This window comes from Neolamprologus multifasciatus, chromosome 7 (assembly GCF_963576455.1).
Source record: "Neolamprologus multifasciatus chromosome 7, fNeoMul1.2, whole genome shotgun sequence".
Classification (NCBI taxonomy): domain Eukaryota; kingdom Metazoa; phylum Chordata; class Actinopteri; order Cichliformes; family Cichlidae; genus Neolamprologus; species Neolamprologus multifasciatus.
Genome location: NC_140445.1, coordinates 32362595 through 32390450, shown reverse-complemented (window position 1 = coordinate 32390450; position 27856 = coordinate 32362595). Strand labels below are relative to the sequence as shown.

The following is a 27856-nucleotide window of genomic DNA, read 5'->3' as shown; positions in this document are numbered from 1 at the left end:
ATATTTCAGCCAAATGTAGTTAAACGTCTAGAGTGTCGCCATGTAACATGCTAAAAAAGACCCGTTAGCTTATTTGCTGTTTTATCTGTTGTCAAAGAATTGGCGCTTTTTCATTTGAATTTGTCTTTGGCACAAGAGCCGTTATATCACATTAAACCTAATTATGAGGCAGTCATAACATAATTTGGTTTTCTGTGTGAATAGATTTGTCAACTGACTCTTCAGTTACATTGTGTATTTACTGCACCGTGGTGTTAGTGAGATTTTGGACATTGAACAGCTTTAGCTAATATCATTAGCGGCATTATGCTAGCTTACATCCCTACCCCTCCTGCCCTCACCTGCTGTCCTTTTGTTTTTGTTTTTTTTGCTTCACATTGACCTCTATTCTGCATTTCACCAGGAGTCAGCTGATGGATTGTGGGTTCAAGGTGTTATGGTAAGAAAGTATATTCTATTTTCGCTTAAGGTTTCTGTAACTTAATTATAATAGGTTTTGTATAATTATTAGGTGCATGCATACACAAATAGACCACCCTATTAATACATCTGAGAAATCCAAAATCTGCCATAGGTTTAACTTATACCTGTATGTATTGTCAGAAAGGTGATTACTGGACTCACATTAACTTGTGGGTTGTTGGGTTGCAAATCAGAAACAAACATCTTTGGATTTTTTTAATCCCATAAGATCTGGAAACACAGTTTTTATTCAACAAAACATTACTGATTAACCATGCACAGTGCCTGCTGTTATTTCAAAAATAATTTTATGTCATTTCAGATAAAATGCAGTATTCCAGTGCATCCCAAACATGCCTTTACAGTCAAGGTTTCTGACGGAGCTGAGTTTCTCTCTGACAGTCTGCTGAAAGTGTTTGCAAAGTGATCGGGGGAACAGGGCACAAAGCTAAAGGATGTAGCTGCCATGATGACAGTAAGAACTTTAAAATTCTTTAACTACAAAGTGTATATGTATAGCATTAGGTCAGTAAAAGAATTTTATGCTGCATCCATTGAAACAGTCAACTATTACCTGTGAGTACTGATTCCACTGAAAGGATGCCATAATTTTCATCATGCATTTACTTGCCCACTGAGAAAAAATTGTCTTTTTTTAAAAATATATGTTCTGGAAACTATATATCCATAAAGTTGATGTCAAACAGGAACTTTTGATGTTGTTTTGTAGATGCTGGTGTTGCATGTTGACTGGTTTAAAAAGTCAAGAGTTTTTGTCTGGGATCATTTTCTTCTGTGCTATTGAAAAGTTCACAAATCTCTGTTTTCTTTGTTATAATACTTTACGATGACATTAATGCTCAAAGGGAGTCCCTCATCAAAGTGCTCCGCATCTGTGTGAAAGACAATTGCAACATCTTGGTGCAGGAGTTCATGGTGAGTGTTTTATGAGTAGATTGTGGCTTTGCAACATTTAAAAATGCATTTAGTTATCCACTTGATCCTCATTGGACTGGTTAGGACCAGTAGTCCTCTTTAATAATTTGAAGTTCACATGAGGCCTGGTAGTGAACTCGGCCGCCGGCCCTTGAGGCCCCACCCCCACCCCTGTATTAGGGCTCACATCAGTGTGAAAAAACTTTAAATTTGTCATTCTAGTGAACAAAGGAAAATCCCACCAATATTTACATTAGCTTTTGTTTGAAAAAAAAAATGACCAACTGACCAACAGCTAACCAAATTGTGGGGCTGAAAGTCTAAATTCTAACATCTTCTGAGTGACATAACCTGGATTTCTGATGGGCCGGTGTCTTTCTAACAAAAACTAATGTAAAGCATTTGAAATTATTATGTTTTTCACTCTCTCTTAGAAACTCTGTTAGACAATGAATGGCAGCATGGCAGGCCACTCTTTGGCTATAGCTATTTACTATGTTGCTTTCATTGGTTTAAATTACTCTAACATTAGAACTGGTAGATTCAAAAGAGAGTTTAAAAAGGAATCTTAAAAAAATGCTTTGTGTTTAACCAGGACTTGACTGAGGCCACTGCACAGATTGAGAAAACCACAATGAACATCTGTCTCCAGAGGATGCGCCAGGCAATGACTTTTCTGATGTTGGCATCATCATCAAGGGTATAGTAGTTCTTCAAGATCTGGATAACGTGACCTTTGCAGTAGCCATGCTGTTTGGACCTTTTTTATTCCTTCAATATGAGTTACCCATCACAGCTCTGCTACACTTTTGAGGTGATTCAAAGGGTGGTAATGGAGTTGGATGCAACTCAGCTCTCAAGAAAAGCTCACAACTAAGACAAAACTGTTCCTGCAAGGAAAGCTCACTGTTATGCATGCAAGGTGATCAGCTCTAGGTGAGAGGACATTTAAATCTCACACTTGTTCTGCTGCATTTTTGGAACAGATCGCAGGGTTCATTTTTATATACTCTGCAACTGCCATGAGGATGAGCCGTTTTTTTTGTTGTTGTTTGTTTTTCCTTTTGCTCTGTACAAGTTCTCTGTTTGTCTGTTTGGCAGCATTTTTAAATTTCTCTTTGTATTTTTTCTTTCTTTTACTAGTGAAGAGATGTAGCGTGAACAGTTATACAGTCTAAATATCCCATATGGGTCGTGTGAAATGGTATTTTCAGTTTCATTCAGTTGAAGTAAAGAACGTTGAATATTTCTAAGTGTGCTGTTTTGAACCAAGATGTCACAGTATGATCAGTGCTGTAATTTTTGACAGTCACTGTATCAATGTTATTTTTCAGTCTCTTGAATAAAGTTTTTGACCTGCAAGTGCTAATTTCTTTAGTCATTGGGGTAAAATGGGTAATGTTAATAGGAAGGTGTTTGCCAATTCAGTAACCTAATTTAATGTTAATGGAAACTAACATTACCTCAAATTGTTTAGTTATAATTGTTGTTTAACTGAATCTTGACGTCAGAGGCCTTAAATAGAATGTTTTGTATTGTCCTGTAACATTTTTCAAAAGAAACAGTCTAATTTCTTTGCTGTGATTGATTCCAGAGAACACGGAAGAACTGACATTATTTAACTGTTGATTTATATAGATTCAGTGGAGGAGTAATGTCAGTTTAATTCTTTACCTACTGTCAATGCAGTGAAATTAGACATTTTGTTTTGAAAGGTTACTGGTGGATGCCAGCAACCATCTTGGAAGAGAACAATACAATCTGTTATAAGGCCTCCATTTGAAAATTGTGTATTTGAAACTAGAATATAATAGCAAAATGTAATTTGAAGATAACATGTAGTATTTAAGTGACCAAGTAGTATTGGGTAAAAGTTATTGAATGGTGTTGGGATAAAGTGAAAAAATTGTGAAGGATTAAAATATTCCAAGAGCTCAAATTACTTCATCAAAACATGTTTAAGTCACATTTTATCAACACAAATTGCGCAGGTTTATTGAACATGAATAAATTGTGTTAATTTAACTCAATTGTTTAAGTTGCTGCCAAAGCAAAACATCTGTGTGCAACAAATGTCCACCATTGAATTAAGTAAATCCAACAACATATTTTTTTCAGTGTAGTTATCAGCTATTTTGAAACCAAAAAATACTTTTTATCCATAACAGTAAATGTACTATACAACAGAAAATGCAAATGCTATTTATGGTCTCCTCACAACAATGATAAGAAAAAATAACTAAGCCAATATGGCAGAGATACACGTGTTAATGTGATCTCTGGTCTCCCACTCAAAGACACAGGTCTCTGAGTGTCCAGCATTCAGACAGCTACCTGAGGACACTCTTCATGTGAGAGAAAATCTGCTCACACAGATATGTGGAGCCAAATACTATCAATAAGGCCTCTTCAATGTTCTGAAGTCAGTTAAACTTGTCAGGTATTGATGTCCAGCAGGTGAAAATGCAGCTCCATGAACACGCACAGCTGTGGAGTCCAGCTGCTTCGATGTTGCATTAACTGGCATTAACTAGGCAGTTAATGCGAGACAAACCCAGCTGCTCATTAAAGATTTCTGGTTTGATTAGAAAATAAAACATTGGTTCATACACCTGAAAGTCCCAAAAATGCATTGTGTCTCGAGTCTATGGATGTATCCGTGTATTTCCGTGGTGCTGATGCTGTGCTGAGCGGAAAGCTCCTGAAGCTTTTGAAATGTCGGGATGTGGAAAGGTAACAACGTCCCTCTTACCAGTAGGCTACGTTATTTTTAGCCAATTACAAGTTGAATCTGGTAGTTGGGGCTGTTAGCTAAGATACTGTCAACTAATGTGTCTATGCGAGCTGATTTGCAATGTGCACCGCTGACCCGGCCATTTATTTTTTGATGCACCTTCTCAGATTAATTCACTGCATGTCATGCCCAGGGCTGGACTGGGACAAAAAAACAGCCCAGGCATTTTGACTACAGACCGGCCCACCAGGTATTAAAGCCATATAGCCTTTGAATGAAAACAAATGCTGTCTTGTTGGTATATGTATGATTTCTATACATTTTACATAAGATAAAAACTTTGGTTGTAAGCTTCAGATAATTATTTAATAACAGCTAGACATTTTAAATGAGAATAAGAAAGTATTTCTTTGTGCCCCCCTTTCCCTATTAATGCCCCGCCTGGCCCCCTGGCAAAACTTTGCTAGACCCGCCCCTGCACTGTTACCAGCTGTCAGCTACTTAGAAAAAGATCCTGGTGTTATTTGTCTCTCAGAAACAGTTCAGAACTTCCCTTCAACTCATTCATGTCACCTAAAAGGTAAACCTGTTTCTCCATCACCTGTTCAGCTCTGATGATTCAGTAAGGACATCTCCTGGTTTCATCTTCATGTTTCCCTCTCACCAGATAACCAAACCGACGTCATGACCAGCAGCTTTACAGCTGTGGCTCCAGCAAACATCAACTGATACTAGAAATTAATATTAAATAAATTCTAACAACAGCTGATCAAGCTTAAACGTGCTGCTGTTGTTTAGTGCGACATCCGGGGGTTTCCTCTTTCTGGCGCAAAGTGGGCGATAAACAAACAAGAGAGAAAAGCCGATCAGCTGATCATTGATCAGTTTTATGATTAAAGTAGCAACAGGAGAGAATGAGAGGAGAAGAAGAGGGAGCTGTGCAGCGTAACGACAGAATAAATCCACCTTTGTGTCTTTTTCCATCCTAGCTGAAGTCCGGGACAAAATGTGTTCCTTCTCAGCTCAACACGAAACGCGTAATAATGCGGGATGATTCCGTCATTTTACGGGACAGTTGGCAACTCTACTAACTAACCTTATGAATAAAACTAACTAATAACTATTATGGGCGACCGTGGCTCAGGGGGTTGGGAAGCGTATCTGTAACCGCCGATGGCGCGATATGGCAGCCTCGCTTCTGTCAGTCTGCCCCAGGGCAGCTGTGGCTACAACCGTAGCTTGCCTCCACCAGTGTGTGAATGCGAGAGTGAATGAATAGTGGCATTGTAAAGCGCTTTGGGTGCCTTGAAAAGCGGTATATAAATCCAATCCATTATTATTATTAAAACTAAGTTCACTATCAGTAACATAGTAGCACCTACCCAGCTGTATAGAAACTCCGTCATGCTAGCTAGTACACAGTACGAGTTATTGTAACTGACTGTAAAAAGACAGAACAACGAAAATAAACTCCACCTAAACTTGGTTTATATCTGACCCAGATAGAGTGCAGGTCATAACTCCTTACCTGAAGTTAAGTTCACCTGACACTCGGACCGCCCCGCCTCGGGTCTCTCCTCCTCCTGCCTCCCCTCTCCCTCATCCACCTGCCAGCCTCCACCACTTGTTAATTTTACTGAATCTGTGGCAGCTCCGCCATAGCCACCACCAAACAACTGAGTTATTTTTACACACCGGCCAGCATCTGGCCAATCCACCAGCTTTCATTGTTTATACCGTTACAAACAAAAAAATAATAATAATCGGGCCACCGATGGCCAGTCCAGCTATGGTCGTGCCATCAGTTAACCCTTCGCGTGCCAACTGTGGCACGCGTGCCTAGGGTTGCCGACCCCTGGGCTAGAGCTTGCTTCTTTTTCATTACCAATCCATGGCCTTAGCCCTCTCGAGGCAGGCATTGGCGATTTGCAACAGTTAAAAACTAACAACCTGATTACCCCACATACATATTTTATGAGTTTTTTTACTCAGAAGAACCACTGCAGGACTTGGTTGTGCATTAGCAACAAAAAGTTTAATTTGAGCCTGAGAGGGTTAATAAACAAACTATTCAATGAACAAATTATGTTTCTCTCAGAACAATAACAAGAACTAAGTGAATGAAAGTGAATTAATGAAAGACTGATTTATTTTCTTGTGTGAGTCAATTTAACAGAAGGCCATTCTAAAGCAGGGTGATATGACCAAAAATATTTATCACAATATACATTTGAAAATTTGCGATAACGATATAACTGACGATATAATTGACACTAGACAAAATACTTTACAACTCCACAACTTTATTAGTGCAAAAAAACCCAAAACCCATCAATGTATTTTCACTTAAACAAGCAGCTGTTTTTATGTGCATTAAAGTTATATAAAAAATTAACAGTACAAATGCAAATTCCTTGCTGACAGTTTAACCAAAAGGCATTTCCAGTGGAAATTGGCCGACATATCCTCAGCATAACCATGTATAATATCCACAAAACTTAAAAAGAGGTTACCGTAATTGTCGGGCTATAAGCCGCTACTTTTTGCACAAGCTTTGAACCCTGCGGCTTTTAGTCAGGTTCGGCTTTTCTATGAATTGTCCATGATTTTTGTCATATCGAAGACGATTTGTTTTATTTGTTCCGCTGTTGTACGGCACTACGTTGCCTGGCGGAAGGGCATGTGATCAGACACACAGTATCAGGGTTCAAGAGTGGTATGTTGGTCACATGTCCATCTGCCAGGCAACATAGTGCCGTACAAGTAGCGCGAAAAACAAACTTCAAAGTAGCGCTGGATGAAGAGCGGCGATAAACTTGCAAAAAGCAAGATATGCTCAACTCCACCGGTGGAATTTGACAGCGTGGAAAAGTGTGAAAACATCCATGATGGCTGGACTGCTGCATGATGGAGACACCGCCATGGCCCTTCTGAGGGTGTTCGACTCTGACACTGACAACGAGGATTTGTTTGGTTTTGAAAGTGACAACGAAGGAGAGAAGCGGAGAGTGGATGACGAAGCCATCCTGAGCCTGTTCGTATCCGACACTGGAGAAGAGGACTTTGGTGGTTTTAGTGTGCAGGAAGATGGTGGTGAATGACTGACTTTTCTTCTTGTTAAAGCCATGTCACTGCACCTGAGCCTAAAAGGTAGTCCGAATCTATTTTTCTGGTGTGCTGTAGGTTATTGTTATGTACTACATTTGTTACTCATTTATGAAGCACAGTACATGTTTCGTACTTGTAATTACTGCTACTTGTACATATACCTAAAAAGTTATGCAAATATGTACCCCTAACTTGTTTTTCAAAATATTAATAAAAGGGGTGTGTCTCCAAACAGCCATCTCTTTCCTGACAATTCGCTTTGTGCATATTCTCTTACATATGATAAGTCAACATTGAAACACCTGCAGCTTTTAGTCAGGTGCGGCTAATGTATGTACAAAACAGGATTTTCCCCTGATTTTAGCTTGTGCGGCTAATATTCAGGTGCGCTTTGTAGTCCGGGAAATACGGTATACACACACAATACGGTAATATTATGTTGAAGCGCAGTACGTATCACTCCGCGAGGCTCCTGCCTACGATAGCCGTAATGCTCCGACAATCCATCAAGCGGTGCGGCTTCGTAGCTTAATTCAATTCAATTCAATTTTATTTATATAGCGCCAAATCACAACAAAAGTCGCCTCAAGGCGCTTCATAGATACAGAGAAAAACCCAACAATCATATGACCCCCTATGAGCAAGCACTTTGGCGACAGTGGGAAGGAAAAACTCCCTTTTAACAGGAAGAAACCTCCGGCAGAACCAGGCTCAGGGAGGGGCGGCCATCTGCTGCGACCGGTTGGGGTGAGAGAAGGAAGACAGGATAAAAGACATGCTGTGGAAGAGAGACAGAGGTTAATAACAGATATGATTCAATACAGAGAGGCCTGTTAATACATAGTGAGCGAGAAAGGTGACTGGAAAGGAAAAACTCAATGCATCATGGGAATCCCCCGGCAGCCTACATCTATTGCAACATAACTAAGGGAGGATTCAGGGTCACCTGGTCCAGCCCTAACTATATGCTTTAGCAAAAAGGAAAGTTTTAAGCCTAATCTTAAAAGTAGAGATAGTGTCTGTCTCCCGAATCCAAACTGGAAGCTGGTTCCACAGAAGAGGGGCCTGAAAACTGAAGGCTCTCCCTCCCATTCTACTTTAAATACTCTAGGAACAACAAGTAGGCCTGCAGAGCGGGAGCGAAGTGCTCTAATAGGGTGATATGGTACTACAAGGTCATTAAGATAAGATGGGGCCTGATTATTTAAGACCTTGTATGTGAGGAGCAGGATTTTGAATTCAATTCTGGATTTAACAGGAAGCCAATGAAGGGAAGCCAAAACAGGAGAAATATGCTCTCTCTTTCTAGTCCCTGTCAGTACTCTTGCTGCAGCATTTTGGATTAGCTGAAGGCTTTTCAGTGAGTTTTTTGGACATCCTGATAATAATGAATTGCAGTAGTCCAGCCTGGAAGTAATAAATGCATGAACTAGTTTTTCAGCATCACTCTGAGACAGGATATTTCTAATTTTAGAGATGTTGCGCAAATGGAAGAACGCAGTCTTACATATTTGTTTAATATGTGCGTTGAAGGACATATCCTGGTCAAAAATGACTCCAAGGTTCCTCACAGTGTTACTGGAGGCCAAGGTAATGCCATCCAGAGTAAGAATCTGGTTAGATACCATATTTCTAAGCTTTTCAGCGCCGAGTACAATGACCTCAGTTTTATCTGAGTTAAGAAGCAGAAAGTTAGTGGCCATCCAAATCTTTATGTCTTTAAGACATTCCTGCAGTTTAACTAATTGGTGTGTGTTATCTGGCTTCATGGACAGATAGAGCTGGGTGTCATCTGCATAGCAGTGAAAATGTATGCTATGTCTTCTAATGATGCTGCCTAGGGGAAGCATGTATAATGTAAACAGAATTGGTCCTAGCACTGAACCCTGTGGAACTCCATAATTAACCTCAGTGTGTGAAGAGGACTCTCCATTTACATGCACAAATTGGAGTCTATTAGATAGATATGATACAAACCACTGCAGTGCAATACCTGTAATACCTACAGCATGTTCTAATCGCTCTAATAGGATATTATGGTCAACAGTATCGAATGCTGCACTAAGGTCAAGAAGGACAAGCACAGAGATGAGTCCACTGTCAGAGGCCATAAGAAGATCATTTGTAACCTTCACTAAAGCTGTTTCTGTGCTGTGATGAACTCTGAAACCTGACTGAAACTCTTCAAATAAACCATTCCTCTGCAGATGATCTGTTAGCTGTTTGACAACTACTCTTTCAAGGATTTTTGATATGAAAGGAAGGTTGGAGATTGGCCTATAATTAGCTAAGACTGCTGGGTCTAGAGATGGCTTTTTGAGTAAAGGTTTAACTGCAGCCACCTTGAAGGCCTGTGGTACATAGCCGATTATTAGAGATAGGTTGATCATATATAAGATCGAAGAATTAATCAATGGCAGGACTTCTTTGAGCAGTTTTGTAGGAATGGGGTCTAAAAGACACGTTGATGGTTTGGAGGAAGTAATTATTGAAGTTAACTCAGAAAGATCGATTGGAGAAAAAGAGTCTAACTTAACATCAATGGTACTAAGAGTAGCTGTAGATAATATTACATCTGTGGGATGATTATTGGTAATTTTTTCTCTAATGATAAAAATTTTATTTGTGAAGAAGTTCATGAAGTCATCACTAGTTAACGTTAAAGGGATGGTTGGCTCAAAAGAGCTCTGACTTTTTGTCAGCCTGGCTACAGTGCTGAAGAGAAACCTGGGGTTGTTCTTATTTTCTTCAATCAGTGATGAGTAGTAAGCTGTTCTGGCTTTGCGGAGGGCTTTCTTATAAAGCAACAAACTATTTCTCCAGGCTAAATGATGATCCTCTAAATTTGTGACACGCCATTTCCTCTCCAGATTACGAGTCATCTGCTTTAGGGTACGTGTTTGAGAATTATACCACGGAGTCAGGTACTTCTGATTAGAGACCTTAGTTTTCACCGGAGCTACAGTATCCAGAGTCGTACGTAGTGAGGAGGTGAAATTATTAACAAGATAATCGACCTCTGTTGGGGTAGCGTTCAGATAGCTGCTCTGCTCTGTGTTGGTACAGGGCATTGACGATGATAACAGTGGCTGGATTATATTCTTAAACTTAGTTACAGCGCTTTCAGAAAGACATCTACTTTGATAAAGTCCACTCTCCACTGCTGCGTAATCAATTATTGTAAATGTAAATGTTATCAAGAAATGATCAGACAGGAGAGGGTTTTCAGGAAACACTGTTAAATGTTCAGTTTCTATGCCATATGTTAAAACAAGATCTAGAGTGTGATTAAAGTGGTGGGTGGGTTCTTTTACAATTTGAGAGAAACCAATTGAGTCTAACAACAGATTAAATGCCATGTTGAGGCTGTCATTTTTAGCATCAACATGGATGTTAAAATCACCCACAATAATTATTTTATCTGAGCTCAGAACTAAATTAGATATAAAGTCTGAGAAATAAGACATAAACTCTGTGTAAGGCCCAGGTGGATGATAGATGATAACAAGTAAGACTGGTTTCTGAGTTTCACAGCTGGGGTGGACAATGTTAAGTATCAGGCTTTCAAATGAATTAAAAGTCTGTCTTGGTCTTAGCTTAGCAAAGTCGTACTAAAACATTTGACAGATTTTCGAGCGCCCTGTACGACATAAAATCGTTTCGAGGTCAGTAAACAAAACCAGAATTCATACATAAGGCACAGGGGATTATAAGGGGCACTGTCGATTTTCAGAAAAATCAAAGGATTGATTTTAAGTGTGCCGTTTTTTCCAAACAACACGATAATAACGACAGCCTGCTAGCATGCTCTACCAAAAATAGTGCTTTGTTGTGTATCTGACGGACAAAAGCTAAACCAGTTCCACACCACTGAAGTTGCAGCATTTTTACAAACCAGTTCTGGTTCATCCGTTTCATTTAACGATCCGCTTTAGCTCTTCTCATTCTGCGTCGCCGCCATGTGCGTTTGTAAACATAGGCAGTGCGCATGCGCGTTTTACCCATATTCTATCGCGATATTTCATTTTCCTATCGTTGCCCAAAATTACACCGGTATTATCATGAACGGTATGATATAGCCCAGCCCTAAGCCATTCTTCAGTGTGTGGAAGTAGAGCTGTTGGCTCTGCTGCACATTTATTTTATCTAGGCCACCTGTCCATTGCCAAGTAGCTGGAGTTTAATCTCAGTGCACCTACTAGTCCTCCAAAACCCTAGCTTCACATTACGTTCATATTTGTAGGGTTGAGTGCTCTTTAGGGTGGTAGTGTAGTAGTGTAGCGTTCTTTGGTACAAATGTAATTATACAAAGCTTTAATGAAGTTTATGGAACTCAAACAATTTTTAAAACTTATTTTAACAGGTAACAAGGAACAGTGTCAAATGAGCTACAATATTTTTGCTATTTTACAATTACATTGCTATATTTCATCCGCTTGTTTGTGTTCAGTATCATGAAAAGGCAACCAGTTAAATTCTGTATGTATATAAAATAAAATATAGGCTGCTGTTATACAATAAATGAAAAAAAAATGTCTATATCTATTTTTATGACCAAAATATCACCCCAACAATCACTAAATCTCACAAAAACTATATTTGGACACAACAAAAGTTGGATACTTGAACATTTTTAATAGCAAGCTTTTTATCTAAACTGTGAGAGGCCAATTGAAAGTGTTGTCATCTTCTTAAACCGAGATCGTGAAACCAAACTGCTAGTGATACACAAGTACACTGAAGCATCCATGCAGTCTTCTCACCCAGCCAGTTCTAATTAGTCTGTGATGTGGTGATAAATACGCTCAAAGCTTAACCACGGCTCTTAAGAAATTGCTGAAAACTGGTGACAATTCATTACTAACAGTTTTCGACTTAGAATTTGTGCTTGAATGTTTGCACACTGATGAATACTGTGTTGTAGTTGTTTGTTTTCCTTCTGTACAGATTTGAGGAAAAATCCGATCACCTTCTTTTAGTTGCTCCCTTTAGGGTTTGCCACAGCATATTATCTGCCTTCATTTCACCCTAACCATAGCATCCTCTTCTGTCATACCAACCCTCTCCATGAATCTTCTATGCAGTTTTCTTCTTTTCCTCCTACCTGGCAGCTCCATATTCAACATCCTTTGCCCATTATCCCTCCACTGTACATGTTTGACCACCTCAGCCTTGTCTCTCTAACTTTGTCTCCTAACTGCTCAAACTGAGCTGTTCCTCTTATGTACTATTGATGAACTGCATGCTTCATTTGGCAAACATTTTATGGCTGGCTGCCCTGCCTGATGCTACCCTCCCCATTTAACTAGGCTTGTGAAGTACATAGAACTAGAGATGGCACAATACCACTTTTTTATGTCCGATACCGATACCGATATCATAAATTTGGATATCTGCCGATACCGATATGAATCCGATATAGTGTGTTTTTTAATCAACAAAACGTTTTTTTAATATCTTGCTGCATTTTGTATAAGTTTATACTCAAGTTTAAATAAATAACAACACTAAAGCTATTCTGTTATACCTGTATGTAAAAAATACACTGCGTCCAAAATATGTCATAGTTCAGCAACACTGATCAATCTAATAAAGTTAAACCTGCTCCATCCTCCCTATTCTGGTATTTTAAAGAGTACTTAGAAGAAATTTTAAGCAACCTAACTAATAGGGTTGCAAACTCCCAGCAAAAAAAAAATACCACCCTCCACCTCATGATGCTTAATCGATGTAATCAAATTTAATTTGATGCAGGGGGAAAATGCACAAAAATAAATTATTTTTCAAGAATAATTAAATAGATTCAACATCTTTCTTCAACAAAATTGCAGACTGCACAGATGGTATCTTCCCAAAGGAAAAAGTACTACATACAGCTTACTAGGGTATATTAGACTTAACAGTTACTATATACAGTAATGGACTTCTATATATTTTACACAAGATTAAAACTTTGGGTGTAAGAGTCAGATAATTATTTAAAAACTAGACATTTTAAATGAGAATAAGAAAGAAAAGTATGTCTTTGTACCCCCTTTTCCCTGTTCATGCCCTATCGGCCCCCCTGGCTAAACTTTGCTAGATCCGCCCCTGCACAATTACCAGCCGTCAGCTACGTAGAAAAAGATCCTGGTGTAGAAAGTAATATTAAATAAATTCTAACAACAGCTTATCAAGCTTAAACGTGCTGCTGTTGTTCAGCCGCTGGTTTCCTCTTTCTGGTGAGAAGTGGGCCAAAAACTAAGAAGAGAGACGGACTCCCGACAGAAAAGCCGATCAGCTGATCATTAAGCAGTTTCAGATTGAAGCAGCAGGAGAGAGAGAGAGAGAGAGAGGCAGTCGCTCCATATATCTGTTGTTAAGCTTAACGTGGGAACGCTTTACAGACATTCAGAGATGAACTTACACACTTGCTTTACTTCTCTCTGGGAAAACTTCCTCATAGATGAAATGCTGGTTTGCTAGCAAGGCTACAAATACACACAGCCGCTCTATCACGTGATGCACACTGCTGCTACGTGCTACGGTTATGAGCCGAGTTACGCCGCGTAGCAAGTTTTGTGAGGTGCTTTTTTGATATTTAATGGATCGGATTACATTTTTTATTTCTCACCGATATCCGATCCAGTAATTTGGGTCAGTATCGGACCGATACCGATACGTAATATCGGATCGGTCCATCTCTACATAGAACTATGAATTCTTTTTATTTTTTTATTTTATTTTTTTTTTTTGGGGGGGGGAGATGATATCAGATATAACATCAACAACTTTTATAAAGCTGATTACAGCGAGGGAAACAAGAAGAAGAAATCATCCTAGTGGTCAACCACAAAGTCTGCAGTGTGAATAGTTACCTTCCACTGAAAAATAACGATATTTCTATTCATTAAATGACCGTTTGGTAAGTTTCCCTCTGTGCCATTAGCAAGGAAAATGAAAAAGGTAGATAAATAAACAGGAGTTTGCAAGTGCAGGAAGAAACTTCACATTTTTATTCTTTTAAGTGCCGGTGATATTGCCCTGCTGTGCTGGCCTCTTCTGACGCCATCGTGCATGTTATCTCACAGGAAATGCAATTTTGAGTAAATGTGCTCTGAGCTTTCACCCCCCACCCTTGTGGAGCCCTGCGAGGCGAGTCAGGCAAGTGAGGAAACCTCCCAGCAAAGCAGAAGTGACAGGCTGTGGAACTAGCTAATATTCTCTGACACATGGCATTGGGACCCTCTCACCTCTACTCAACATATCCAGCACACAGCAAATGGAGGAGAACACAGAGCAAAGACCTCCACTAAAGAGCCTCATAGCATGGCCATGATTAGGCACTGCATGGATATCAGGGAGTCAGATTACTCCGGAAATGAGTTGGGGAATGTTGCAAATGAGTACATCAACAAGAGGGCACTTAGATGCCCATTTAGTTTATAGAGCTTCCTCTGAGTGTACTTTTCCATTCTGCCTGGTTCTGACTGTTTAAGAATTGAGCATATAAACCAGTGACATTTTCAGCATGGCATTCAGACCAATACAAAAAAAAAAAGCTTTTCATCTTTGGCACCAACGTGAGGCAAAAAAACGATACAAGCACATTGTTGTAAAGGTCACAGGGACTTACAAGCATAGATAACCAAATTTATTATGCAAAGTCAGGTCCTTAGAAAATTGCCAAGATGAATGAAGAGAGCGTTGCTGTGTGAATAAAAATCCCCTGGTCACTGTTGTCTATCGCCATGGCGAGACAAGACACCACTGTGGCTCATAATGAGGACGGTCTACATGTCAATCATAGTGAGAAAGTCAAGGCTTCTGACGTAAAGGTTCCTCAAATCAAATGAATGGTCTTAAAATAACCCAGCATCTCTTTTGTAACAAATGTTGGTAATAGTAAATGGCAATGAATCGTATGTAATTAGGAAATCTGTATATAAATGGAACGAAGCAGAAGTTTAAAAACCATTTACCAAACAACGTGCAGATTGTATAGTGCTGTGAATAGGCATGTGTCCCCTGTCTGGTTTCTTTTTAAAACCTGAGTAAATAGAAAATGCAGTTTTAAAATGATGATCTTATGTATCAAGGGGAAAAAAATCTATCCCAAAGGTTTACTTTTTCACATAGGGAAATAATAATTGGTTGTTTTTTGAGTTTTTTTTTTTTAGACATTTAAAGATGGACTTGCTGGGATGTTTCAGATCATTGTCCAGCTGCATAACCCAAATGCTCTTGAACTGAAAGCCTCTCCTTAAGAATTTTCTGGTAGAGACAGAATTCCTGGTTCCATCAGCTTCACAAGTCATCCAGGCAGCAAAGCAGCCGCCTGCCATCACACCACCACCACCATGTTGATACGATGTTCTTTTTATGAAATGCTGTGTTAGTTTTATGCCAGATGTAACAAGATGACATTACTTTTTCACAAAGGGCCAGGTAGATTTAGATTTTTTTTTCTTTGTTCCCTTAAATTAGTTTTATGATTTAAACATTTCAGTGTGACCATTATACAAAAAAATTAAAAAAGAAATCAGCAAGGGGGCAAATACATCTCCAACCTATCTTGGCAAAAGGGTGCCTCTCCCGGAGCCTGGTTCTGCCAGAGGTTTCTTCTGGTTAAAAGGGAGTTTTTGCTTCCCACCGTTGCCAAGTGCTTGCTAAAAAGGGTTCGTCTAATTGTTGGGGTTTTCTCTGTATTATTGCAGGGTCTTGCAAGGTCCTACAAAATAAGGTCCTTTGCTTTGACTTGGTTTTATATAAATAAAATGTGTTTATATAGTGATCCAGTTTAAATAACATTGAACTAAATTTAATTTTTACAGCACTGTATGTGCCCCTTTAATGCCATTCTGTTTGTTCAAAAGAGTGGAAATCTTAGTGTAGAGCAGACCTTCCCAAAGTGTGGGGCCCGCCCCCTAGGGGGGGCGCAGAGCCATTGCAGGGGGGGCATGAAAAGGAAAAAACAAAAAAACAAAGCTTGGACACTGCTAGCACAGGGCGCCCACACAAACGCAAAGCAAGAGATGAAGCATCGCTGAATATGTTTCCAAACCAACTTCATTCTAAGCCAAAGACTAGAAAATATGGTGAAGCAAATCTTCCCTTTGGTTTCACCTGCACAAGTGCTGAGGTAGGTCTCCCTGCAGAATTGGTTTTCCTTGCATCGGGAGCAGCGCTGGGCTGTTCAAATCACGGACAAACAGCATCCCACATTCTTGATTTTCATTTCACAAACACTTGTTGTAATGACTAACTACTCCTGACATTTTGGAGATGTTAGCTCTTTATACAGTAAAGTTACAGTGGGATACAAATAACATCAGGCTGATCCTGACACGATTTGTTCCCTTGGTTCAAATCACGGACTAACAGTATCCCACAGCTGTTTGTTTTTGAACCTATTTTGCACAGAGAGGCATTTTTTGCAAAACGTATTGATAGCAATGTTGAATATTATTACACAGGAAAAAAACAACTACATGTAAAATAATCACACCGTGACGCCTCTGCCTTTGTAAATGGAGGGACAGTAACTGTGTGTGTATGTAAATGTGTAAAACCTGCAGATAGTCAGATTAACAGTATTTTGTCTCTATCTGCCATTCTGCAATTCATCTCATGGAAACAATAACGTGGCGCACAGTGTGACGTGAAAAAAGGCACATACCTTTGACGTTGTGTGACAAACTCTATATTCCTCGTCCACAAATGCAAAAAATCACTTTTAAAAAATCTCCGTTTTCGGTGATTGGAAACGCCGTTTACGTGTGGACGAAACAGCTGTGTGTTCAAAAATACCCGTGTAGGTGCGGACGTAGTGTAAAAGAGTTAGTAGTATATTTTATTACTACCTGCAGATTACTTGTATTTGCTTAATTGTTTACTAAATGTTTGAGGTGTGAAATAAACCGCAATTGAGCAAAATATGGGCGTGTGTGGTTGGAGGATGTGCGTGTGTGCGCGCGCGAGGGGGGGCGCGATCATTTTTCTGTAAAACAAAGGGGGGCCCAGCGAAAAAAGTTTGGGAACCACTGGTGTAGAGCAACATTTGATTTTAGTCTCATGGAGCTCTTTGCTTCAACACAACATTGTCCATCATACAGCATAGCGTGTACAGACAGGTTGATTTCTTCCCAGTCTTGTGTGAAATAAATTGACTCGCCTGCCCAATGTTCCATCAAACACTTTTACAATAAATTGTAATTCTGACTGTGAGACTTATCATCTTACAGTGACCAGTGTTACAGGCACTTTAATGGGTAGGACAAGCCTGCAGGCGTGTTCATAAAGATGTAGATTCTTCTTCTTCCAGTATATTATTATATAGTATATTATCCAGTATTGATACAGATGGAATATATATATATATATATATATATATATATATAAAAACAAGAAACTTAAACCACATTTCCTCAGTAAACAATACAATTGGTGTAACTACAGATGTTTCCAATGAGACTTCCCTTCCTGTACTTTTAAAACACCTCTACGTGCCTCCACAAACGTCTGATCACGTGACAACCTCCCCTTGTCCTTTAGTGACCTATGGCCAGATTAAGTATTCCTACCATTGCTAAATCAGACCAGGGAGTAAGATGAGCTTAATGAGGATGGAGAAACAGTAAGACTGTGGATGCATGTATGAGGCTGAGGGAGACAGTATGTGCCTGTCTCTGTCAACAGGAATACAGTCCCTTATGTCAAACCAACTTTATGTTACATGGTCCCTTAAGGCTTAAAGAAGAAGCCCCAAAAAAGCCTATTACCTATGCAAACTGATGTCACCCAGAGAAGTGCTGTGAATGTTTTCGGTTAAAAGCATCAGAGAGGAGGGAAAAGTATCTGTGCTATCACTGTGCAGAGGAATAGAAAATGTACTTATGGATGCAGGGACAGGTAACACATGCGGTGCATTGTGTGACTCGCTTTTACGCCGTAATGGCTGTGTTATTCGCAAGAGTGCCACATCCATAGCACTGTATGGAATCATAAATGAGACCAGAAGCTATCATCATTACCATTAGCTATGAAGCAGTCGCCTTAGCAGGGATCATTGCTCCCCTCAGGGATGCAAATTATCCACACGTTGCTCCACAGCTGGGCGAGATTGAGATCATCTGAGAGAAAATCCAGTTTGCCAATAACCCCCAACTTTAACTGTTCACTGGGTTTCATAATCTCCACACTGCTGGAAACACCTTCTCATCAAGTCATTTCCGTATTAATTTGTAAAACATTATTTATTAAACCAAGTGAAACAATGAGATATTTGGCAACAGCTCTGAATACTGACTGAGACCTATTTTCAGAAACAGAGAAAATTATTTTTACTGCCCTTGGGAATTTGTTTATGATTAGCTTCAAACAGATATTCATTTATTAAGATATTTGTTAAATGTTTACGCAGTTTTCAGCTCTGTTGTTTTTAAATGTGAATATACAGTATATCCTGAGCAGAACAGCTAATACGTGGGTAAAATAGATAGATGGTGGTGGAATAAGTGGAAAGACTAATATAAAGGAATATAATTTTGACAAGCTAATGCAATGCTTTGAGTAAACACTCTGATGGACAACAATGGTGTACATGCTCTCTCAGCTTTTTCATTAAACCGGTTCATTTTAATCGACTTCTTCCTTGAACACTAATCCCTTCAATCCACTGATCCGTGGATCCTCAACTTGATGCTGCTTCCTAAATTTGAAAGTAAAGGCAGAAAATGCCACAGCTTCTAAACTATAAATGGATTTTAACACCCGATGCACAGAACACAGAAAAGCACAGGATGTCTATGAACAAACACAACGCAGCAATGTCCGGATACCAACCTTTCTTTAAAGTCGAGAAATATCTTCCCCAGGCCGCTTCCTCCACTGACCATGTTCATTTCAATGGCTCGCAAGAGAGCAAAGTGGACTTTGATCACATCCTAAAGGAAAAATAACAATAAAAAGAAAGTAGAATTTCATCATCACCCCCAGCCTGAAACATTGATACAAGGCTGGACGGATCCATGGTTTCATGTTGTTTATGATCCTACAATCCAAATGTTGTAGCTGAAATTGAGACTCATCAGACCGGACAACTTTTCCAGTCTTGTACTATAGAAAATGTAGTGAGGCTGTGCAAATTGTAGCTTTATTACAGTAACTGATCTTTTTTCAAGGTTCATTGTATTCGGAGGTGCTCCTCAGCATTTATTGGTTATTACGAGTGGCTATTTGATTTACTGTTGCCTTGCTCAGCTTGAAGCAGCCTGGACATTCTCTTCTGACCTCTGGTATGAACAAGGCACTTTCTCACAGGCAACTGCTGCTCGCTGGATATTTTCTCTTTTTCAGAATATTCTCTGTAAACCCTAGAGATGGTTGTGTGTGGAAAAAAGCCCACCAAATAAGCAGTGTCTAAAATACCAAGACCAACCTGTCCAGCAGCTAATGGCAATACCACATTGAAAGTCCATTAAATCACCTTTCAGCCCCTGGTGCTCTACTTAAACTTCGGCAGGTCTTGACCGTGTCTACATGCCTTAATGTGCTGGGATACTGCCATCTGAGTGGCTGATTAGATATTTGCATTAATGCTCTGTCTGATTTTCAGATATTAGGTCCTGTGTAAAGCACTTCAAAGTGCAACCAGGATGAAAGGTGCAAATAAAGTTTAATTAACTGATACAAGAACTCATCTTGAAACATTTAGTACACATTGTTACCCTCTTTATTAAACTCTAATTAATTTAGATTGCTAAGTGAAGATATAGTTGAGAAGTTGTATTTTTAGGAGAGACGGAGAACACACTCCTTCTGAATGTGATCATCTTTGCTATTTAGGTTATGTTGCCTAATTGCCAGAAAGCTGTGTGTCTATGTGGCTTCTATGTCCCAGAAAAAGAGAAGAGAGGAGATCAGCAGTATAGACCTTTTTCACAAAGGTGGCTAAACATTTATAGCATATTACAGTTATTTAATATATTTTATAACCCAAGATTATTCAACATTTCTTGTGAACAAGCAAGTATGAATTCCTGCTACTTTATCACCACTTTCAAATCTCCATAAGCAGTCTGCAGCTCTCAGACATAATGCATAAACCTGGGAGAAGCTGGGCAATACTGTGACACACATTAAAACAAACACAATGAGTATTTACAGTTCAGGGCCAAATTAAACTATAAATACTCATTATAGGAGAGACTCAAATAAACTACTGCTGCTTTGTTTGTTACAGGTCAGCAAAACAGTGTGACTCATTAACATAATTTAATGCAACTCTGTACCACATGTGGTCCAGAGTGCGTGGTGGTATTTTACACCAATGAGGCATATTTTCTCGGAAGGAATGTTGACTGTTTTCTACTCTGGCCGTGATGAAAACACTGAGCAATGGCAACACACTCAGCCCAAAGCAAAGCATGAATTTTCACAGCTTTGCACCCTTAATATACAGTAAATATAAACAATAGATCCCATCATTCTTTCAGCCATCCATACACATATCGAGTTATTCGCTTGGTGTGAAACGCATCCAGGTGTGCCGCACTGGCATTATGTTGTCTCGTAGAGTGGTTACTCACCTCCAGGTTTACAAAGATAGCCTCCATGTCCTGTGGACTCAAGACTTGCCTCAGTGGGATCATGTAATTCTTGGAGGAAAGGGGGGGAAAAAAAGAAAATTGGTGATTTTATGTTTTTTTAAATTTTTGAATAGCCACAGATTTCCCTTTTACAAACAAACAGTATAATTGGCATTTTCTCTCATGTCATGTGTGAACAGTTCACAGATCTGTGAAAATGACCCACAAAAATATCAGGCTGTGTTGTAAAAAATCATTTTGAGGGCTAAGTGGGCAATAAATACATACAGCTGTTGTTTACGAAGCCCACTTAAAAATATGCTTTTTATTTCTCTAACGCTGCTTTAAGGTTGTCACATTTCATCATCATAATGATGACAAATAGATCAACTAAGAAGCAACGCAAAGATAACTGGGTTTATTAACCCCAACTCAATTAAGCTTAACGAGTCCTCTGATCATAAGAAGGTTATTTATTCTAATTTAGACTTGTGCTGGTCTGGTGTGGGAAACACAGGATGCACATTTGGTTTAATGAAATTAGCGGAGCGGATGATTTGTGGCGCTCCATGAAATCGTGAATGAAATGTGTCAACGCGGAAACTGATGCGATAGCAGCGCCGATCTCAGCGATGGTTTATTACTACACCGTGAAAGCTCAAACGTACGCGTGAGTTTGTGTGCACGTGTGAGGATCTGAGTCTTTGAGCACAGACAATTTGTTGTTATAGACAGAATGTTTGTTTTTGATTTTCTCGGTAAACGGTAATCATACCATTTTGTAAAATGTTGTGTGTCCTGTGCTAAATCTCCTTTCTGCAACAGCAAACTTCACGGCTCATATTCAGAAGACACACCGAGACTTTAGTCCTGGATAACTGTGAGAATGTTTCAATGTCATTCCCTAATAAGCTAAAATGAATTGTGACCAATTGTGCTACAATTACGTGAATGTAGCGTGAAAAGTGAATGTTTTAAATGTGCTAACTCAATTAAAGAAACTGTGTCAGCAGGGAGAGAGTCACAGTGTTTCTAGCTTTCTGTGTTACATCTGCTAAATATTATTATTATTATTTTAATTAGTCAGACCACAAAGGTACACGTACCACAAAGACACATTATACAGTAATGTGAAAAAGTCTTGAATCCACTTTTTTACATTTCGTTAGGAAAATCCAAAATAGGCGTATTGATTTATTGAAACACACAAACATAAACGGAAATGTAGAATATAGGGGAAAAACAAGGTTTGTACAATTCTGCTGAACTTGACAGCCAGTATTTGGTATGGCCAAATTTATAATTCAAGACAGACAGAACTCTCTTAGAAAAGCTTTCTTGTAATTCTTTTAGTGTTTAGGATGTTCTCAGGGCTTCTTGCAAGACATTTAAAGCAGTTAAAAACATTTCTTTCTCAGTTAGGCCTCCTGGCCTCTCTTTTGTTATTTAGGTTTTATTAGGTTTCATTTATTTATTTTTTTTTTAATGTGGTTCTTTTTTGATATTGTTTACTAGTTTTTCTAGATTACTATTAACAAAATGCCTAAAGATATCATTTTAAACCAGTTTTTTGCCAAGTTGTCTGTTATGTGGTTCTCGAGTTAGGTGTCTTTTTAATGCCTGAACTATTTTTTGCTTTAGTCGTTTAAGTGACTTAAATAACTATTCAAATTATTTTGAAAGTCAGTCAGCTAAAAGGACTGTACTAAAAACATCACTGAAAAAGACAAAAAAAAAACCCCAAAAGACAGCGACTGTCCAAAGAAGTAACACTTGCAGAAAAACCTCAAGACCTGTTGCTGAAGACCAGTAAAAAAAAAAAACACACACACACAAAAGAAACAAAATTGAAAAAAAAAAGAAAAAATAGTCTGGCTCCCTGCAAAGAAAATGTAAAGAAATGAAAGTGACTCAAGATTGCTGCACAGCACTACAGACAATAAGAAAATAGTGTTCAAGGGTAAGTGCAGAAAAATAAATATAACCTTTTAAAAAGTTCTAGTGGAATAAGTGAATAAAATAAAAGTAAAATAAAAACTAAAATTAATAAAAATGAATAGCTTCACTTTTATTGTAGTATATTCCCTTTGTAGGCAGCAAAGTATTAATCAGTTCTTCTAAGCTTGATGTGAATAAGTCACAGCTAATGTTACAATGATCTGATATAATTACTGTGTTTAAATGTAATCACAGAGCAGGCAATCTTTGCAGCAGAGCCTTGTGAATAAATATAATCTGCCGCTGCTCCCTTCTCTTTGCCAGAGATGATCGTTACACTCTTTCATACAAATACTGTGTGGAGTAAGAACAATCACCTGTGATAAACTTCAACACACAAAGAGTAAAACGCCTTTAAGGTGGGTGGAGAAGCATGCATATAAACAAATTTTATCATTAATTATTTCAGAAATATTTATTTTTTCCCGACACATATAGAGTATGTTCTCTCATATGTGATGTGTACTTAAAGGCTTAGGGATCAGTGTCATCCTTGAAAGCTGAGATAATAATAATCATATTGATCTACGTCCATGACATTTGTGTTCAAATATATATGACATTTCCATGCTGTGACCCGGCCCAAAGGTCTGAACCACCAACAAAGAAGTGACAAAGGAAAATTCAAGCACTGCATGGTTGTGCCAGTGGGAAAATGCACGCTTATCAGAAACTCAAATAGAGCTGTATTCGTAAACTCACCTTCTCAATGTCCTCTAAAGTCTTGTAGTACTTTGCTTCAGTTTCCTGGATCTCCACTAAGCAGCAGTTTCTCTTGTCATCTTCTGTCATACCCATTTTCTGCAGTGAGAATCAGATAAAATAATCAGTGACGACAATCACTTTGAACAGTTATATATTGCTAATTGTTTCAGTGATTATTTTTTTATATGTTACTAAGAGTACATTAAAGGCTAAAATAACAGGGTCAGCATCACTAGTTTGCAATTTAAAGGAGACCACACAATGTTTTGATGTTTCAGTCAAATTCTGCAACACTTTTTTTTTTTTTTTTAGACATTTTTGTATAACACTACTGCTATAAGAGCTGACTGTTGTTTTTATGAATTCCCAACTGTATGGAAAGCTATTAGCAGACTTATGACAAAGTGTTTGTGTCGTGTAATCCATCAAGGCTGTTGACTTGCGTTATCAGCAAGAGATAATGCAGTGCAGTCTTCCAATACAGTCACTTTTAGTCAATTTGCATGTAAACTCCTTTACTCTGCAAACATAATGAAATACTGACAAAATGAATTTATACTTCATCTGACAGTCTACACAACTTATAGTCAGCTGTGCTTTCCTTTGCCAGGATGAGCCACTCTTCATCATCAACGTCTTTTTTATGTAGCCGATTTTTCCACACTTAAGAAATTTTTTAAAAGCTGAGACAGTAGGAACAAATCTAACCCCCCCCCCCCCCCCCCAAGAAAAAAATAAATAAATCTAACACCCAATTATTGTTGTTTTTCTGTTAAAACAAGCAGAAATATATGTAAAATTAGACATGTTTTGATACATGCTCGATAATCCAGAGAAGTGATTCTGTTCAACTGCACACAGCTGAACATAGTTTTCCCCACAGGTTTCCTCAACTTTACAAACAGTGGTTATGCAACTATAGTTCATAGGGTTGGGGAAACCTGCAGTCAGCTGAGACTGGATGAGTGATGAAACATTTCTCCCACTGAAAGCTATACATCCAGATGAACAGAATCATCCTTCTGGGAATGATTTTTTTTTAATGTATCTGATTATGTCAAAGATAAATTTCTAAATATTTAGCACAGCTGGTGCCATGGCTAGAGATGGTGATGACATTGGCTATGACAGTAGGATGCAAAATAATGAGTTTTTGAGCGTCACTGTATGTGTGGGTTAGCTGGTTTAAGAAGACATGTGTAAAGAAATGGACACGAATCCAACGTTGTCGAGGCAAAACAATGCAAGCAGGCATGCTGTGATGGAGCCAGGTTAAGATGTGAAAAAGAGTCAAACTTCTACAGAGGGCCTGATGTCTCCATCTTCAGATGTGTATGTATGTGCATGCTTTGTTGAAAGAACAGTATACTGTAAGTGAGAAACCCTGTTGATCATGGCGAAACACACCCACACACATAGGCTTTGTTTCCATAGATTTTCCTTTTTTATGTTGTAGTATGATTATGAGCACCCTGAGGAATTAATAGCTAAGCCATCTGGAGCAGATCTGGCTGTTGATAACCAGTGCTGGTAATACGAAAACTGGCACTAACAATGCAAAAAGTCCAGGCCTTAGGCCAGCACAGGATCAACCAATCCGAGAAGTAGGGTTCAAAGCCAGCAGCATATTGTTTATTTGCTTTAGTGTGGCAGCTGGCGATGCTAGCTGAAGTCAGCACTGCAGTCACAGAGCTGAAGTCACTAGCTCTGAGTCAGACTGAACCAGATGGGGTATCGTTCACCATCGGTCCAACGGTCAGTAACTTAATTGGCAGATCTTTCTCTTGGGATGCTAGGAGTTGGTTTTAAATAAGGTGGTGGAGGGAATTTGCTGACAGGGTGTTGTGAGTCACAAGCACAGTGGCACTCACCTGCATGTATCTGATCTGCAGCATGAGAAAAGCAGAGCAAGTCAGAAGTATAGATTTGTCACTGATTATGAAAGAGACATCTGCTACAGTTGAGTTTAGAGACACGATGTCATGCAGATACCGTACGACAATGACAAGGCTGAGCACAGAAATAATCTAAAGCTAGTTAAAAGTGAGTGGGGGTGTTTCCTCTGGCACTATTAGTTCATTGCATTCCTGTAATGCAATTCGTTATGGTAAAATGAAATCATGCAAAATAAAATTCTGGGGAGAGTTGCAGTGATTTAGTCATAGACCTTCACGAAGCACATTTGTACAGTATATTAATTAAAAAAAAACAAAAACAAAAAAAACCCGCAATCAGTAATTGTGAAAAGAAAAAAAGTCCTTAGTGATCAAACAGGGCAGAGTTCTCACCATGGGTTGTCGTACTTCCACTTTAATGATGTCCTCATAGATGTCATCCCCATCATCCTCGCATGGCACACAGTCATAGATGTCATCCTCACCCAAGTCATGTTCACTGGGGGAAAACACATGCACTTTAGATGAACAAGTCCATCTAACCACCAACCTTCAAAACCAAATGATAAACAGTCTTTTCTCACACCTCCACGTCAAGCTTCTTTGAGTGCACAGAGCAGGTGAACCAGCTTGTTATCCTTAACAAGCCCTGCCTGAAGGATACTAGTGATCCAGGCAAGGGAACACAGAACCTGATGTTCACAAAGCTCCAATAAGTTATGAAGTGGCATCTCTCTTTAATGTATTTATGTTGCTTTGGCACCCAGCTAGCTCACTGACCTTTAATTAGGCAAGAAGCCAGCAGAGCACCAACAGTTACTGTGGAGACGGAGGATCTCCTGGGAAAGATTCTCATGCTCTGTGAGCCAAAACTGTGTCTCCCCCTGCTCCGTATAAGCAATTATTGTTTGGGAAACTTATTGAGGCGGCAGGGATCCCGCAGCAGGAAAACACTTTGGCAAAGGGCCCATCTCGATGCAGTTAATAAGAAGGGAGCTTTAAGTCGCAAAAGGGAAATAAATGATTAAATACTGTAAATAAATAAAGGTAGAGTTGCCTGCTAAATAACAGAGGACAACTGTTTGAACTTGCTCGCTTGTTTAAACAAAATTCCATTTACCTAGGCTGTATTCAGACACAGGGAGCGTAATGTTCTTGTATACAATAAGTTGCCATAGATTCAGCGAACTTCAGTGATGAAGCCCATTCTTTTATAATTAGTTTAGAGCATGATGAGTAAGCTATTAATTACTGTACTTGGTTCTGAAGGGTGCTTTGATCGTGATTTCTAAACAAATATATGGACATTTATTCATGGTGAACATGGGAAATATCATATGCATCTAAAAATATGTCTGTGTTATTAACTTTAATGGTGGTCTGACTCCCAAAAGGGATGCAAATTTAGTCACTAAAGGAAAAAAAATGATCTTAATTGCTTCCACGCTCTGTGCTGAACTCCAGTTTCTGTGAGTGTTGACAACCAAGACACACAAATGTACTATCCACCTCCATCTTTTGTTATAGTTCCCAACCTTCGCTGCCCTGAAATCTTCCGGAAAAGGTCGCCTAAGGTTGAGACTCAGCGAGCATCCGCTCTTTTTGAATGTCCTTGAGCAGAACACCAGCTCAGGGGATGCTGTTTTGTACTCTGACCTCTCTGAGTGAGAACAAGAAAGAAGAGGGTTTGCTCTTCTTGGATGAATGCTGCATCCTCCAAATGGATGTGCATGTGATCCCTAGCACATAAACCTGCCTGTTTGTGCATTCTTGAAGCACAAACTTCACTGCAGTCTGGCTAATGGGGGCCATAACCCGGCTGCCGTTATACCAAAACAACCAGATCCGGACCACAAAATCCTAATTCCCCTTTAAGATCACTGAAATTGGTTATTTTGTTGAGCTTTTATAAGATTTATTAATTCATGCATATTTGAAAACGAGATTTTGTAGCACAGGTCTACAAAAAAAAAAGAAATCTTGTTTGTAGGTTGGTGGATTCCATCCACTGTGATGTGACCTTCTACACCTGCCATCAAGGAAGTGGTATCCCTGCTTTCACTGCTGTCAGGGGAGGAAAAAAAAGCGAAGTGAGAGAAATGCCCTCAATCAAATATGCAGCTTTACCCTAATGCTGGTGCTCAGGTATGTTTGAAGTTTTAATTGAGGTGACTTGGTTCACTATCAGCACTGCACTCCATCTTTCTTCATTAAGTAAAAGCGTCTCATGTTGAATACTGAGAAGGCTGCGTGGGAGGACAATGGCCACCTGATGCTATCCCTTCAGTATCTCCTCTCTGAACTTTAAGACTACAGCACTCTCCACAGACACAGATGAGCGCCATGACAGAAAGGCTCTTTGGAAAGCAGGTAATTCCCATATTTTTTTGTTTAATTCCTCAGAAAGAGCTTTATATGAGGGAGGTTTAGTGCAGTGACATGAATGTTGC

At 39.1% G+C, this 27856-nt stretch overlaps 1 protein-coding gene and 2 long non-coding RNA genes across 17 annotated transcripts in view; 1 reads left to right on the top strand and 2 right to left on the bottom strand.

Annotated features, from left to right (window-relative positions):
- vav2 (vav guanine nucleotide exchange factor 2) overlaps positions 1-27856 on the bottom strand; it is a 213041-nt gene that overhangs the window by 25098 nt on the left and 160087 nt on the right. For 12 of the 15 annotated variants that reach the window (XM_085165892.1, XM_085165895.1, XM_085165893.1 and 9 more), the window contains exons 5-9: positions 25800-25905; positions 25383-25397; positions 23509-23607; positions 20809-20877; positions 19064-19164 (exon numbers count right to left, since the gene is read on the bottom strand). In XM_085165892.1, coding sequence (XP_085022018.1) covers positions 19064-19164; positions 20809-20877; positions 23509-23607; positions 25383-25397; positions 25800-25905 — 390 coding nt within the window. The remainder of the gene's footprint in view (positions 1-19063; positions 19165-20808; positions 20878-23508; positions 23608-25382; positions 25398-25799; positions 25906-27856) is intronic. The other 3 variants (XM_085165897.1, XM_085165905.1, XM_085165901.1) reach the window with 1 other exon arrangement.
- On the top strand, positions 1309-2636 carry LOC146514585 (uncharacterized). The gene is made up of 2 exons (XR_014875026.1): positions 1309-1398; positions 1994-2636. It is a non-coding gene; the product is annotated as an uncharacterized LOC146514585 (long non-coding RNA).
- On the bottom strand, positions 2394-16154 carry LOC146514584 (uncharacterized). Its single transcript, XR_014875030.1, has 2 exons — positions 4859-16154; positions 2394-4189 (listed from the first exon to the last, which is right to left on the bottom strand). It is a non-coding gene; the product is annotated as an uncharacterized LOC146514584 (long non-coding RNA).